Below are 16,317 nucleotides of genomic sequence, written 5' to 3' on the forward strand. Positions count from 1 at the left end.
GCTCTGTCATTCCTCCGCAGATAATCACTAAACAACATTCTACATGCATGAATCTGTTCTTCTGAAATTAGTCACTTTCTTACCTTTGTACAGAGTAATGTTCTTTAGACATTACGGCATTCTGCAGATTAATAAATGTCTTTGCTTTCATCAATAATGGATCGTGTAAGAGATTGGTGCAGTTGTCATGCATGAAAACGAGAGCACGTTAGTTTTTTGGTTAAAAATTAAAGCGTGAATTTATTCCATCATTACATCAGATTGTCTAACAAGGCAATGATTGTCTACAACTGTCCTGTGTCATTTTAATGTTTCAGGTCCTTTTCAATAATTGATATCTAGAAAAAATCTCATTGTATATTCATAAGAGCGGGCCAGTCCCAGCTCAGCACGCTGCGCAGTGTTCTTGTAACCCTGCTGTTCTTACGGTTTTGGGTCAGACACACTTTTTACATGATCATTTTAATTAATTAACTTCTAAAGAATTCTACATGTAAACTGATTAGTTCTGGAACTAAAAAACCAAACCAAAACAATCACAGTCAGACTTCATACATCCCAAATACAGAATCCTAGATGAGAGTTAATGTTGCCTTATAATAAGTCCTCTCTCCATCTGTCAGACAGCATCGAGCCTCAAAGACTACATTTCTGTGCCTTGGCACACTTTCATAATAACTTTATTTTCCCTTTCTTTCCTCCCTCATCTTGTCTCACCTTTTGCCTTTTAGTCTCCTCCATAGGGGCTGCGTCTTTCTTACCCGTCTCTTTCTTGACACGGTGCTGCACAGAGACACAAATGCCCTCAAAGTCAAACTCACACAGCATGTAGTCATAGCCACAAACACAGTAACAAAGAGAACAAGTGCAGGCCCCTTATGAATTAGACAGCATGTCCTTTTTGGTGTTTGGCATTGTGCTTGTTTTTTCATATTTACCAGCAATGAAATATAAATGACAGAAGTCGTGCAGAGTTAACATATACCACATATATCCGCACATACAACAGTGACATAAGAAAAAGAGGACTAAAAGAATTGGCTGAAAGTCTGCCCCGCTAACAGATGAACACACTTTTCTCAGAGTTACTGAAATTTTGATGTGGGATAAGGCTGTTGGGCTGTTAAAAGACTGCGTCTAGAGGGCAGCCGTTTTTATCGAGGACAAGCAGGAAGGCACTTGGAGCTCGTGTCAATGTTAAACAAATAAAAGTGTGATATTTCAAGCAAGCTCTTTCCACCATATTCTGCCATCAAATCAAGACAGCAAACATTTTTCTTTTGCAATTTAGTGTCTGGGTGGGTGGATAACGATACACGCCGTGCTTTAGCAAAACGCACGACAACCCCTGGAAAAATGAACCGCGGCAATCGAAGGTCAGGAGAATCACATCGAAATGTGTAATTTGAAAGCAAAGATGTATTAAGATTATTCACAAGTGTTGCACTGCACCTGTGGAAATGTGAAACCATTTTTTAAATGATCCTGTGTCATCTAAGTGTTGTGCTGTGCACTTAAATGTGTTATTTGTGTTCTGGGATGATTTTGATTTAATTCAGTAATTTTTAGTTTAATTTGTTTTCCTGACCATTTTCTCTGAGATTTATAAAATGTAAGATTGTAAAATATGACATTTCTCTATGAATAAATGACTGTGCGATTTTACTGATAGCTTTACTTTAGATCGGGTGTCAAACATACAGCCTGCAAGTCAGAACCATCTCACCAAAGGGTGCAATGCAGCCCACACAATGACTTTGGAAAACCTGAATATTTTAAATAAGAGAGCATAAATTGTGGACCTTTTATTGTAATTTCAGCAGTTTTTACAGTCTTCTTGCTGACAAAGACATAACACTGAGACTGCCTTAGTAAAAATGACAGCTTTTTTAAAAAGATAAACTTAGTTTAAATTAGATAACAAAAACATGCCTTTTTTCACCATGTACAATAGAATATTTGTAAAAGGAGACATTTTCTGTGAATTCACAGGTAAGTTATGTTGTTTAATTACAGGATAAAGTCCTGTTTTTCTTTATTTCTAACAGTATAAACCCGATTAGCCATGCTCACACATATCTGATTTCATACAGCAGCATTTCTTTATAATATGGAAAAAATAAGACCAGTATTATGCTTACAATTACACTGTTAACCCATCAGCCATAAGGAGCTGATGGGGCATTGTTGTCATTGTTTGTCAGGCTGCCAAGAGGGGGGTGTGAACAACTGACAATTAACTTGAGAAAAACTCACTCAGGATTTTCAACTTGATACCAAAGGTGTATTTACAAAAATCAGTGTCCTTGACCTTAAGATCAAGGTCAGAGATCAAGTGTTTTTTAAAAATAATGTAGTCACATAGGATTATCTTATACCAAAGCTGCATCTGCTAGGATGGTGATGGGCAGCTGTGGCAGCCAAATACATTTTTAATTCAGACATCAGTGACTGAATCTGTAGTTAAACTTTGTAACACTGAAAGTTGGAGCTCTTTTTTTATGCATGTTATTAAGCAATAGCTGTAATGGTCCAGCCTACTTAAGATGAAATTGGAGTACATGCAGTCTATGAAGTTAAATGAGATTTTCACCCCTGCTTCAGATGTTTCTGTTCTTCAAACACGACCATGTGAAAGGAGTCTGATTGCGCTCATTCATTCTTCAACTCAAAGAACCTGAGCTATCGACAGCCATACTCACTTACAAAATCAAGAAGGCGTTTCATTACAGATAATAATGTCTGACCCTAAGTTAGACATTCTGTGTCGAGTGACAGAAGATACTTGGATTAAATGTACAGGTTCCCCCTAAATGTGGACTTGGTCTTTTGGGGGGCTTTTTAGTCTTTATTGAGGTTGAACAGTGTAGAGAAGACAGGAAAGCAGGGAGAGACTGGGAAAACATGAACGTAGATTTGAAACCAAACCTCTGCAATAGCCTTAAAGCATGTGGGTCAACCTGGTGCACTATATCTGTGCTTATGGATTTGATGTTTGACTTTTCTATGATGTTAATTTAAAAAAGGAACAAGAAAATTTTTCAGTTCTTCTTAACCAATAATGTCAGAAACCCTTCCATGCTGCTTTAACTGTATAATAAGAACCTTTATTAAGATGGACACAGCTATACTACATGGACAAAAGCACTGGGACACCTACACACTACACTAACAGGAGCTGCTCAGCGCTGCTTTGCGCTGATGTTAACACCAGAGAAGGCTTGGAGGTCTGCAGTTATTTATTCAGCAGAGCGTTGGTGACTTTTTCATACTTTTTATGGACATTAGCACTTTAACTTTATGCAATCTGCCACTTTGTGGTCTGTGCTGCTGTGGATCCTTCCACTTTGCAGTAGAACCAGTTATAGTTAGTCGTGGAATATCCAGGAGGGAAGAAATTTCACAGCCTAGCACAACTGAATTCAGTGGGCTGTTTGGAGCGACCCAGTCTTTCACAGATGTTTGTAAAACCAGACTGTGTGACTGGGCGCTGTGACAGTGGGACTGAGAACACCTGAATTCAAAGACTGAAACTTGGCCTTCATTTGATTCTAACTACACACCCATGAAGTTTTGCACTTCGTTGTGTTGACAGTGTCTGTGCACATACAAACAGACAGGATGACTTGACACCTGCCGATCTCCTGAAACCTGCTCTCATGGTAGCGTCTGCTGATTTGTGTCTGTAAAAACATTTTGCAGAGAATATACACACATACAAACATACGTCCAAAAAAATGAAAACAGGACCAGCCACACCACATTAACACTGCATTCAAATTTATTAGGACGCATATCTAGTCTCCTCATATGTTGAAGTAATTGTAAATTTGGCTGGGTGCACTTACAAGTACTATAAGGACCGTTTTTAATTGAAAATGACATGCTCAGTCCCCCGATGAAAGCCCAAGAAGCTGAGAGCTGCCAACATGCCTCGGAGCATTCAGTGACGCTGACTGGTTTGTTTTGTGCTGCTTGAAGTTTGCATTTTAAGGTCTTTGTAAGAGCCCAGAGCATTGATTAACAGCTCTATTGAAAATCTGCACAATGTTCGACTGCTTCTTCCTTTCTGTTTTCACAAAAGATGCAGCATGTGGATGTGTGGACCACTTAGAGTTGTTTGGCTTATAATTACTCTTGAAATGCATTAACTGATTCCACGTTTTAAAGCAAACGACCCACCACTAGAAGCACCAGCCCGTCAGTGTCATTTCCAGTTGACAAACTGATATGCTGATCCACCATGTCCGCATGCTGACTTTCAGTGCTTGGAGGCGCATTGATCTCACCCACCTGTTATTTATCTTGCTTGCTCTTTGAGGATAAACGGGCTGAAATGCATCATCTCCTTTTTGGTGCAGCTTGACCTCAGCGCTTTTCCTCCAACTGGCAGAATCAGCTAATCATTCTGCACAAAATCATTCTTTAATAAATGACCGGACAAATCTGAGAGGTGGGCAGAGATTCAAAAGGTCTGGACGCAGGCTAAGCTGCACCTCATTACTAGGTTATTGTCGAGGATGCAGCCCAAGTAATTAAAAGGCAAACTACTGATTCTCCTCCTGTCTGATCCTGATCTCCACAATATAGGTTTGCTCCTGTTACCCGACGGATTTATGTTCCATTTAACTCATTCAGTAATATCTGCAGATTTTCTCTTTATGTTGGCCATCTGTTTCCCTTTGTTTGCAGTCTTTATGTTAAGCTAAAGCAACTAGCCGCTGGCTGTAGGTTCTTACTTATCTGCTTCTTTGTGTCTGAAATGAATGAGAGATTTAATTGGTTGCCAACAGATGGGGTAAAACCTACATAAAGGAAAGGCATAGCTGCAAAGAATCAAATACTTTTGATGTATATTATCACAATTAAAATGACATATCTGATGTAGATAATTCCAGCATCACCATTAAGCGCTCAGTGTGCTCAGTGCCTGCAAGTGCTGTATTTCTAGTGACTTTTTTAAAATATCGCTTTTATCAGCTAAAATTGATTTAAATGCTAAATGACAGACAGAAGAATGTTAAGCTGTCAGTCTCATTTTTCATACCCATTAAATGTAGTGTGTAGTGTTTGAGAGTGTGTGTGTCTAAGTGTGTGTGTGTGTGTGTGTGTGTGTGTGCCTAGTTTCAATATTTACTTGCCTTGCTATAAATTTCATTCAAAAAACACTTTCCCTCTTTAAGCATTCAGGTTTCTCACAATACTTGAACCTGCAAACAAGCAGATTATGGGCAAATACTGCAGTCTTACGGTGCTAAATTCAGCTGTCTGTCTACAAATTGTCTCTTAGGAGTCCTTAACAAATCAGAAACATGCACACGCATTGATTTATTTACTGTCTGTGCAGCAGTGAAAAAAAGAAGAAAATCCATTGAACGATATTCACCCCTTCCAGCCATTTCCTTTCTGTAAATCTGACATTGATACCTAATGATAGTGCTTGCCACTTGTTTACCTGCATTAGACCAACTCCACACCACGTCTGACATGTTTACAGCAGCCAGCGTGCCCGAGATGTTGGGTGACTTCGTGCAGTTCTGCTCCCATCAGTCACACATTAGTGTCTCTGCCTTGCCGAGGTCTGTGTAAACATCACAGGCTACAGTCGCGCTGTGTCCAAACTCAATAATCTATATTAGGGTGACAGTGCACTGGCTCAGTTAAAAGACAAGACTGTAAATGACTCAAGACATTTGCTGATTCACACTGATTCAAACTTACTTCTGAGAGGTAGAATTTAATGCATATATATATATATATATATATATATATATATATAGTATATATATATATATGTATATATATGTGTGTATAAAAAGGCAAGCTCAGAGTTTTTTTTCTTTTTCAAAGATTCCACACCTTTTAAAACATTTTCCTGAAATATGCCCCTGAAGACGTCACACTGCCATCTGCAAGTTTTTTCCAACTGAGACACAGTTTAGCACAGACTGGCTGGTAATGTGACGAGCATGGTTAGCTTCTCACAGTAGTATTGCAGCCAAAAAAAACTTAGGAACAATAAAGGTGGGTGGCCAACTCTTCTTTTAACTTCTGTGCACTATAATCTTTCCAAACGCTGAACTGCTCTCTTCAACAGAGACACGGACTCCTTTTTCTTCATCCTTCTCATATATGTATGCATTATGCACTGGCTGCCAGTTTCTTAAGACAACGTTGCTAACATTGCCAGTCTCGTCAAGTCATCAGCAAGTATGAAAGCCGACATCAGTGCAAGTTTACTTGGCGTGCGTGTTATTTATCGACCGGGTGCATCGGCCTGGAAGCGCAGTTTGAGATGCAGCTTGTGTGCATCCAGTGAAGTGTGCTGCTCTTCCTAATGCAAATGCAATTAGCATTTAAGGGACTGCGCAGACATCAGAGGGAGAGTGCACATTTTGTGGTCGACTACACATTCTGGTACATTTATTAAGGCTCGCCCAATAGTCAGGGGTCAGCGTTGGGAGGATGATTCTCAGATTTGAAATGAGCTGTTAAAGGAAGGTTGTGCAGAGTAGCAGGATGGAAAGCTGAGATCATTAAAGCTGAACTTGAACTTGACACTAGAGCTAATTCGAGCGAAGCCACTGTGGAGATTGTGATGTTGATCTTGATCTAAGCTGCCGTGGCTTTTATTTCCCCAAACATTTTATGTTCCGAGTGACTCCTGCCTCACATGCTCCAGTAATTTTCTTAGCGTTTAATCAAGACCTCAGTAAATGGTTCGGAAAGTTAAAAACTTCCTTTAATGGGGGACCTTTATTTCAGTATCAGCACATTTTTATTTGCTTTTCTAGGCTTGATTTCTTTCTTGATTTATCACCCCTCTGCATCCTAGTTTCACTGTTGAGGTGCATCTTTGGAGATCTCGTTTACAGGCGGAAAGCACCTAAAGACAGTCCCAGTTACTGATAATTAGCTTCTGCTTTAGAAAATCAAACGCTAATTTCATGCAGATTGCCAATTCAAATATGCACATAAATCTGGCCCTGACACTAATATTTTAGAACCGGGTATTACAGGGATTAACATACCAAACTGAAAAAAAAGCTTATTTTTTTATGATAAAAAAATAAGCTTTTTTGTACCACTCACACTAGAAAGAGGGTGGTGAGATATTTTAGTTTGGAAGTTGTTGTCCTGTGCTACCACCGGGGCTGTGCATATCAAAAGAAATGCTAATATGTTTTAAGTTATTGAACCCTGAGAGTGCGGAGAACAGCCTACCGGTTTGATATAATGCAAAAAACCCTGCGTTTGTGCTCCCGGTAATGTGCAGTTTAACGTTTTCTCTCGCTAAAGAAACTCGCCCTTAAGCAAAAGTAGATTTAATAGCGATCGCTGCTACATGCTTTCTCAGGAAAAGGGCAACACATTTCCCAGGTGCTTCTGTACCAATACCTTTGAGAACAATATTATTGCTACAGCATGATGAAGAGGAGCACTAAAGAGGCCTGTTTTACTGATTTGTTATTGGACTCATTTTCTTCCTCCCTCTCTAAGCTCTCCACTGCAGCTGCATTGTTTCTGACCACCAATTTGATCATATTCGAAATCTGATTGTATGATACAATGTTGAGCTCTTATACTGCACTGAACACTTGACATAGGATGGCTGTGCCTAAGGAGGTAGAGAAGGCCGGGCGCTAATCAGGAGGTCGGCGGTAGGGGTTTCGATCACTGGCCCTTCCGGTCTCTGAGCACGATGCTGAATTCCAACTAGCCCTGATGGATCCATCAGCGTGTCAGTGTGATAGATGAGAGTTTCATGTGTGTGAATAGATAGATTTGAGTGGTTAGTCAGGTTAGTAGGGTGCATATAAATGCCTGTCAGCTTTACGCATATGACAGCAGATCGTTAGTTAGAAAAATAGCAAGACAAATTTGATCAACTCTAACACGAAGCAGCATTTCCACACGCACAATTCAGATTTGTGTGACAGATGCCTAAAAGAGAATCTCCACCAAAAACTGTTTGCATATTTGTGCAAATGACTTTTGTCACTTAAATTCCGTCAGTGACTGACTAAGCTTAATCTGTTACAAGAGGCCTCTGAAGGTTTAAGGAGAGATATCGAGTGGAATACCACTTTAAGGTATTTTGGGGAAACAGCCATATAACCAAGAGCATAATTTGTGTTGTCATGTAGAGGCACTATGTAGGTCTGCTTCATTGGCGATGAATGAAAGGATGAAATTGTGGACTGATAGATTTAAGCAATTACGCCCACATGAGCTTTATTTAATAGGAGTTGGGGCTAACATTGTTGAACCACAAAATGTGCTTATATCCGAGGAAAATCACTCTGGGTTGTGTTACAGCGTGCACGCAGACATCCTCTGATTTACTGTCACTGAAGCTGCGGCTTGAGGGGCATGTTAATGCGAGATCCTGCACGTACATTGGGTGTGTTGTCTCGATTTTTGACAGATACATCATTTTCACAAATCTAGATTCAAGTTCAGCTACAAAAACAACCTTTTTTGTTCTTTTAGACGAGGCTTATTTTCTGCTTGCAGGCAAACTTGTTCAATTTAGAAAGCATGTTTAATAATCACAAATGAAAAAGCTCCTTGCAGTCTGTTCCACTGCAGTAAATCAGCCACTGGGGGAAAAAATAAAAATTCCTTTTCATAGTCATTTTTTTAAAGAGTGAACACCAATTTTTGTTGGCAGAGAATTATCTCACTGAACATTTTACTTCATTAAGATCTCGCTTGGCCCTCATCTGGCAACATTAGCATGAATGCTAACCGTTATCCCTCATGACACATCACAGGAGTCAGCGGATGTGATTTTAAGCACAAATGCAAATCCTCCAAGACAGCGTGAGCACTCAGTGACCCAAAGTTTTCCAGCTACGTTGACCGTTTTGAAAACTGCGGTGCAGCACACTCTGACTCCCAGTTATGTTAGCTCTGATGCTAACTCCAGGGAAAGTTAGTGTAATCTTGTCCCATTGGTTGGAGCTGACACTAATTCCCTGGGACAGGAGTGTAGCGGTGTGTGATTTAGCGGCGTATGCTAAGTGCTGCTGGAGCTCCGGGCTAGTATGTGGGCACCAGGGCAGAGAGAGCAAGCTGGGAAAGTACTGCCTTCACTAACTGGCCTGATTAGACCGGGTGTGAGATGACATGGATCAGATACACATACTAACCCAGCTGGAAAGACAGATTGGGAAAAATTAGATAAAAAGAAAAAACAACATGAGTGCATTAAGAGAAAATGAACAGATACGGATGATTAGGAGAAATGGGTGGAAAGTTAAAAACCAAGAGAGGGGAAAATGAAGAGATAAAAAGACAGTAGGTTAATTTTGTGGACGTGATGTTTCCTCCTGGGGTGTTTTTCAGCTCTGCTGGACTGTGGCGGTGTAAGAAATTGGCTGAGATGCAACGTAGCATTTGCATCATGGTTTCATTAGCTCTCATTCAGCCCAAGGCATTTCACACTGCATTTCCTCTACTCATCTGCTTCTCTTAGATCCGCTCGTATTACAGAAAAAAGAAGGTAATACAGAGTAAGCTGAAACAGGGAGCAGGAGCTTGTCTCAGACTAGAATTTGGTTAGGATATAGAGCTAAAGAGCGTTTTCATCTCAGCAAATGTCACTGATTGATGCAGACACTTGTGTGGGCCTTTAGCACTTTGGTTTCCCCTCATATCCCCCACCCCAGGAATGAGGTAAAATCAGATTATTTATTTCGGGGTTATTTTATCTGTTAATAGCTGGCACTTTGCTGTGAATACTGCCTGAAGGCATAGATTGTGTTCAAATAAAAGCAGACAGTGGAAGGAAGATTTGGGGCATCTCATGAAGGCCGATTAGCGGTTAGTTAGGTTTAGCCCTGGTCTCCATGCGGTTGCCCACTTTGACACTGAAAGAAGTTATTTTTGAACACTAGAGGACAAAAAGAGGATGATGGGCTTCTAGTCGCAGTCATTTCCTATCAAGTAATCTTTGGTTTTGCACTTGAGATTAATCATTAAATGCATCTGAGTCACACTGTGTTTAGATAAATAAAACCCAGTCTGTGGGAAAGCTTTGATATCACTTCTGTGGCTTTTGAAGACATGTGAATACACTGCCAAAATTTATCCTGCCTAACAGGGAATAAAGTACTGTAGATTTGAACATGTTCTTGTTTTTTTATGACTCAAAATCATTCTTTAAATTAAAATAGTAAATATTTCACTTTTTGTGGCGGAAACTGTGTGACATGTTGGTTATTTTACTTAAAAAGTCTTGGCTATAGACTTTATAACCTCCAGGATTATTATTTTAAGATTTAAGATGTTCATAAAATATGAAGATACAGGTATTTTCTTACCTTGACAGTGCACGGTGCTGCATCTCTCATCTGCACCTGTGACAGGCTGCTGATAACAGGCAGAATTTGTCAAGGTAAAGAAATATTGTTACAGGCTCAGTATATGAGCCCCGCCATCATTTCAGGAGTAAAATGTTCTGCTACTGGTTCTTATTTGTATTGATGTGTGTGTGTGTGTGTCTGTGTTTTACAGGGTATAATGGGTGTAGTGGGCTGGATGTTGCTCCTACTTTCCCATATGATGGCGCCAGTGGCATCCCAAAAGCCCCCAGGGCTCAGCGTGGGCGTGATCATGGGCCAGACGCGCACCGTTATTGACCAGGATCTCCGACCACCTCGGCGCCCCGAAGATGCGCTCGACGTTTCAGTGGTCACGCTGAAGATGAACCAAACAGACCCAAAGTCTGTGATTACACAGGTGAGAAACGCATTGGCATTCACCAAGCATTACGCACACGAATGCATCGTCTGCCACAAACTGATGCAGGAGTTTGTTTTACTTTGTCCCAAGGTGTGTGAGCTTCTTTCTCGCACTCGTCTCCATGGCATCGTGTTTGCTGATGGCACCGATCAAGAGGCCATTGCCCAGATCCTTGACTTCCTGTCTGTTCAGACTCAACTTCCAGTCCTGGGAGTCCACGGAGGCTCCTCTATGATTATGGCTGACAAGGTGAGTGACCTGACGCAGCGTTGGCCATTTCGAGGACACACATGCAAGGCGGACTGCTTTGCATACATCAGTGTTTGTTTTTTGGAAGTGAAAATAAGGACCCCCATTAAAGTTTTGTTTTCCAGATGTTTGTGGCACTGATTGATGTGAAAATGCAATATAGTCCACTTGGTTTCCAATATGAAAAACGATAAGCTCCATGCGTTACACATGTGAATTGCATGTTCTCAGCTGGTAGGTACATGAGTGGAAAAAATCATTTGCTTCCAGTGAGTTACTTTGGGGATGCCTCTTTGAGGTCATTTGTCTTATAAATGAATGCTCTAGATGAGAAAATAATACACCGGGAGGTTTCTGAATGATGTGTGTGCTATCAACAGCTCCATCAGATTAGTGTTTGTTTAAGTTGAAAGTGGAAATGCTGCTGTCAAAGTTAAACAGAATGTTAATTGCTCTGAATTGATGGCTGCTATCACCCGAAGTAATTTTATGTTAATTAGGCTTTTAAAAGGTTACAAAGCGTACATTTAGAAGTGAGGTGTTTGTAAGGTCAGAAGAAGCCTTTGCATGGAGCACGCTGCATCCTCTGGTACATCGTTTTTATTTTAGCAGATGATCGAGGATTGTTTAAATATGTAATAATGCATTTTCTGCTTTGTCTAGAACTGGGCTATGCCAAGCCTAACCCCCCACCCCCAAAGAAAACCAAAAGAAAGAACAAGAAAAAGAAACCCTGTGCTGTATGTAGCTGTATCATGTCTAGTGCTCAGTGGATGCAAGAAAAAACAAAAACAACAAAACAATAAAAAAACATATTTCTAGTTTTAAAAGAAAAAAAGAGGAGATATCATTTAAGAACGGGTATTTGTGTGTGTGTGTGTGTGTGTGTGTGTGTGTGTGTGTGTGTGTGTGTGTGTATGTTTGTGTGTTTATTTTGGTGTGGTGCTCAGTGCAAAGTTAAGGATGTACGTTGCTTTCTAAGCTGAATTCTCTCTCTGGTGCTGGCTCTGTAGACCTCGCTGACTGACAGACAGACAGACAAACACAACTGGTTCTTTAGCTTTTAAATCTCTCAGGGCACAGCAGCCAAAACACAGGAACCAATAACTGCCGCAGTACAGCAGCCTTTTGAAGTGCTCCTTGACGGGGGATGCAGTGCGCGAGCGTGCGCGAGAGAAAAAGACAAGAAAGAACGATAACAGAGATGAGGAGTGAGGTAAAGGAGACAGAACTGGCTTGAAGGTGAAGGGGTCTGTGGTTGTAACGTGAAGGTCAGCAGTTTGGACTCCCCGCTGAGCTTATAACGATGGGGGAAATAAATAAATAACATTTTTCTCGCTCTCAATCGCTGCCGTTAATGTTCCATTAAACAGAGTACTTAGCCCCCGACTGCTCTAATTGAACAGCTCGGTGGCCAAAAGTACAAGAGTGCGGTCATTTCTGGCAGCTCCCAGGTGTAAAAGTGAGTGTGTATGGCCTGTAACTAACCAGCTCCTCCACAACAGCTCCTGCAGGGTTTACCTGTAAATAACAAAGACTCCACGCCTGGTTTAAATTGGGGCGAAACCATCCCACTAGCAGGCAGGAATGGAAGCACAGTGAATCAGCAGATCATCGAAAATTCTCAGACATGCGGTTGCTCGAGTTCACATCTACCTTGTCAGATCAGAAATGTAGGGAAAGGACACGAGAGGGCACGAGTGAACTTCCTTGTGCGTGTTAAAGCTTCCTGTAGACACGATTGGGACCATAGGTTTTCATTAGCTATTGATATATCGTCAACAACTCACTTCAGTATTGCTGTCATTGCACAGACATGAGCTTTACTGACTCACCGACTCGTACGCCCTCCAGAGTGAATACACTTGATATATTGACAGCGGAGGTAAACAGTGAACCAGCAGCCTGCACTCACTACAGATGAATAACGACCAGAGTTGCCACCATAGCTAGGATTATGCACTTGAATTGGAAGGACTCAGGTGACTGTAATCTGCAGTCACCTGACATGTAGTCGTGATATTTTACACACTGTACCTTTAACAAGAGATGCGTATATTTTAAAGGGGAGACATGATCACTTCTTTGAGATAAGAGGTTTTTTATTGCATATTTGCAGATAAGGCGAGCCACATAAAAACTGCTACAATGCACGTGGCATGATAATAACAAGATGTGGCGGCTAGTCATAGATAACTATTATTTTCTTTGGGAGGCAGATATGCTATGTAAAAGGCCTCTTTACTGTTACTGTTACTGTTCAGAATCTTAATAAATAGATACAAATACATAAATTCAACAAAAATATTACATTTAAGAAACAATCAAAAGTTTAGTATTTTTATTTGATTAGGTGTAAAATATAGCTGGCATTTATTTGTTTATTAACCGATTGATTCTTTTGATAATATTTCTGAGCGTCAGACATACTGGTGTGCTACAGCATTTGCTGATGGCGCCTATTAAAAATAATTACAGAGGTGCCGAGGACTCTCAGTGAGGCTGACACATGCTTTGCACTTGATGCTCCCTCTGTGATCGTGACAGCTTCACAATAACCCCCTTCAGCACTTTTTTTTTCAGCTCTATTAGCTCCCATTAATCTCACAACATCAGACACATTTAAGCAGGAATGGTCTGAAGACTTTGAAAAATAAAAACAAACCAACTCCAGCAAACATGATTTGCTGTGGAGGAAGAAAAAAAAAGGTCTGGCTATGTGAAATATCTCTTGGCAGTGTGACCACTGCTTTCATACCTGCTGTCAGTGGTGTAGTGATAATCTGGAGGATCGAAATAAATCCCAGTGGGCTGGTAACAATTCAGCTTGATTACTGTGACTAACAAACAATATTGTGCTTTTTTGCAGCTTGAGCGAGTCGTGTGCTCTCTGTCACCACGTATACATAAACTTCACTCTGTTAGTGTGCCAATCAAGTTTGTACTAGAGGAGTGGAAAAAAGAGCGGATCCTGCTGTGGTACCTTGGGTATGTTAGCTGGCCACAGTATCAGTTTAGACAGCATGCTTTAGATGGAGAGCAAAAACAGAAGGAAGAGGATGATGCCAAGAAAATACTGAAGAAGAAAAAACTTGTGCTCTAAAATAATGGATATACATAGAGGTGGGCAGTGCAAGTGTGAAATCCTCGGTGTTAAAGCAGTGTTAAGCTGCCAGAATGCCAACTTAACTGTCATGATTGTGTCACATTTCAAGTAAAGGCTTTCTCCAGTTGTCACATTTATTAGCTATAAACAGGGAAGGGCACTGAAGCGATCCATGTAAACTGATAAAGAACCAGGGTGAGGTGACTTGAGGCAATGACTCTCTATTTAAAAAAAAAAAGTGTTAAAACGAGGATTTTTATATATATATATATATATATATATATATATATATATATGTGTGTGTGTGTGTGTGTGTGTGTGTGTATTTCTTGCTTTTCAAGGTGGTCTTCATTTGCTCACCATATGAATTCTGAGCTTTTGAATATTCTTCCCACAAACTCGAATATTTTCAGTAATTTTGAGTTGGAGATAATGACTAATTTCAAGTAGGTTTTTTGTCAAGTTGTGTTTGGCTCAGTTATTTTTAATTTTTTTCATAGTAGTGAGAATGTAGCTTTGGGGGCCATTTTTAAACTGATCAAAACCATCAATATCAGTGATTTTGGTCAACTTTCATAAAAATAATAATTATGCTTATTTTTGCTCCACAATGTTTGTCTTAGAAGCAAATCAGGGAATTGAAATTCGTGCCCCCAGCCACCTTTAAAAAAAGCAATATTGCTTTTTAATGTATACATTTTTCAGATATCTTGGCAGGTTACCATATCTCACAGTTAAGCAAAGTCTTAAAGGTTGTTGTATGTGTACATTTTTATGCTTTTTCAGGCTTCTGTATGATAAAGTACTGTAATAACATAACGGTGCCTCCACATCCAGTTGGCTTGGATAGTGCATGTATGTACAGGGATTATCTTTTTTTCAGCATCTTGTAGATTGGAATGAGGGAAGCTTGGAGACTTATGAGCAGGATTGTTCTGTCATATTTATGGATTTCAAGAATCTTTCATGAATCCTTTGGAATTACCAGGATTTCTGAACTGATTACTCATAATTTTTGGCCATCTTCTACTAAGTCACCAAAAATACAATGAGGTATTTATACTGTAAGGGAAAGGCAGAGGTCCTCTTAGTTTTATATATATATTAGTGCTGTTAGTGTTAATCTCGCTAAAATGACGTTAACGCCATAACTGCATTAACACGGCAAATCTCCATTAGCGAGTTAATGCGGATCGCCCCGTGCGAGGGCCTGCACGGCACTAGCACGTTAAGGAGCTAACTGTGGTAACGCGTTGATGCCGTGCAAACCTTGCACGGTGCCATGCATGTTAACAGAAAATTGCTGCGTTAATGTGGTTATGGCATTAACGTCATTTTAACAAGATTAACCGACAGCACTAATATATTTATATATACATATATACATTTTTTTAAATTCCCCTCTCGCCCCTCCCGGTGGTCTATCCTTCAAGCTCGTGTCCTCTACCAGAGGCATGGGAGCTTGAGTATCCTGCACAGTATCTTAGCTGTTCCTAAGACTGCGCTCTTCTGGACACAGATCTTGAATGTTATTCCTGGGATCTGCTGGAGCCACTCGCCTAACTTGGGGATCACTGCACCGAACCCTCCGACTACCACTGGGCCCACTGTTACCCTCCACATTTTCTCGGGCTCTTCTTTGAGCTCTTGGTACTTCTGCAGCTTCTCGTGTCCTTCTTCCTGATGTTGCTGTCATTCAGTATCGCTACATCTATCACCTGGTGTGATAGACCCCAGCCTCTATGGATCTTGTGCTCAATAATCAGCTGAATAGCGTAGTGGCAAGACTACATGGAACGGGAGTTATGAGTTTGACTCCATACCAGGACTTCTACATCCAGTAAGGGTCCCTAGGCTAGACCCCCCCCCCCCCCATGCTAACTAAGCCTCCCTCAAACATGAGCAAGAGACATAAATATGAAGCAATACCGACTCGGATGTCACACCTGGCAGCGTCCACGTCAGGTGTTGAGGAACAATTACACCCTGAGAAGTGGGCTACTGGAACAAGATGGCTTAAGTGAGCACATATTTAAATGAACCGTCTACCAGGCTTTCATGTAGCTTCTTGCAAAGCACAAAGGAATTTTGGACTGCTTGTCATCAGTCCTCTTTAAATACAGCTTCTGACTTAAGATTGGATTAATGAGTGGATTGTTCCTCCAAAGACTGCACTGGATCCGGGACCCAAAGTAGCCCCCAACCATGATGCT

General features: G+C 40.7%; 1 protein-coding gene across 1 annotated transcript in view; it reads left to right on the forward strand.

Annotated features, from left to right (window-relative positions):
* grin2ab (glutamate receptor, ionotropic, N-methyl D-aspartate 2A, b) overlaps positions 1-16,317 on the forward strand; it is a 114,613-nt gene that overhangs the window by 18,515 nt on the left and 79,781 nt on the right. Inside the window, exons 3-4 of the mRNA XM_087841630.1 lie at positions 10,522-10,746; positions 10,840-10,998. Of these exons, the coding sequence (XP_087697756.1) occupies positions 10,522-10,746; positions 10,840-10,998 (384 nt within the window). The remainder of the gene's footprint in view (positions 1-10,521; positions 10,747-10,839; positions 10,999-16,317) is intronic.

Source organism: Neolamprologus brichardi, chromosome 6, assembly GCF_056152115.1.
Source record: "Neolamprologus brichardi isolate AB-2024 chromosome 6, ASM5615211v1, whole genome shotgun sequence".
NCBI classification, from domain to species: domain Eukaryota; kingdom Metazoa; phylum Chordata; class Actinopteri; order Cichliformes; family Cichlidae; genus Neolamprologus; species Neolamprologus brichardi.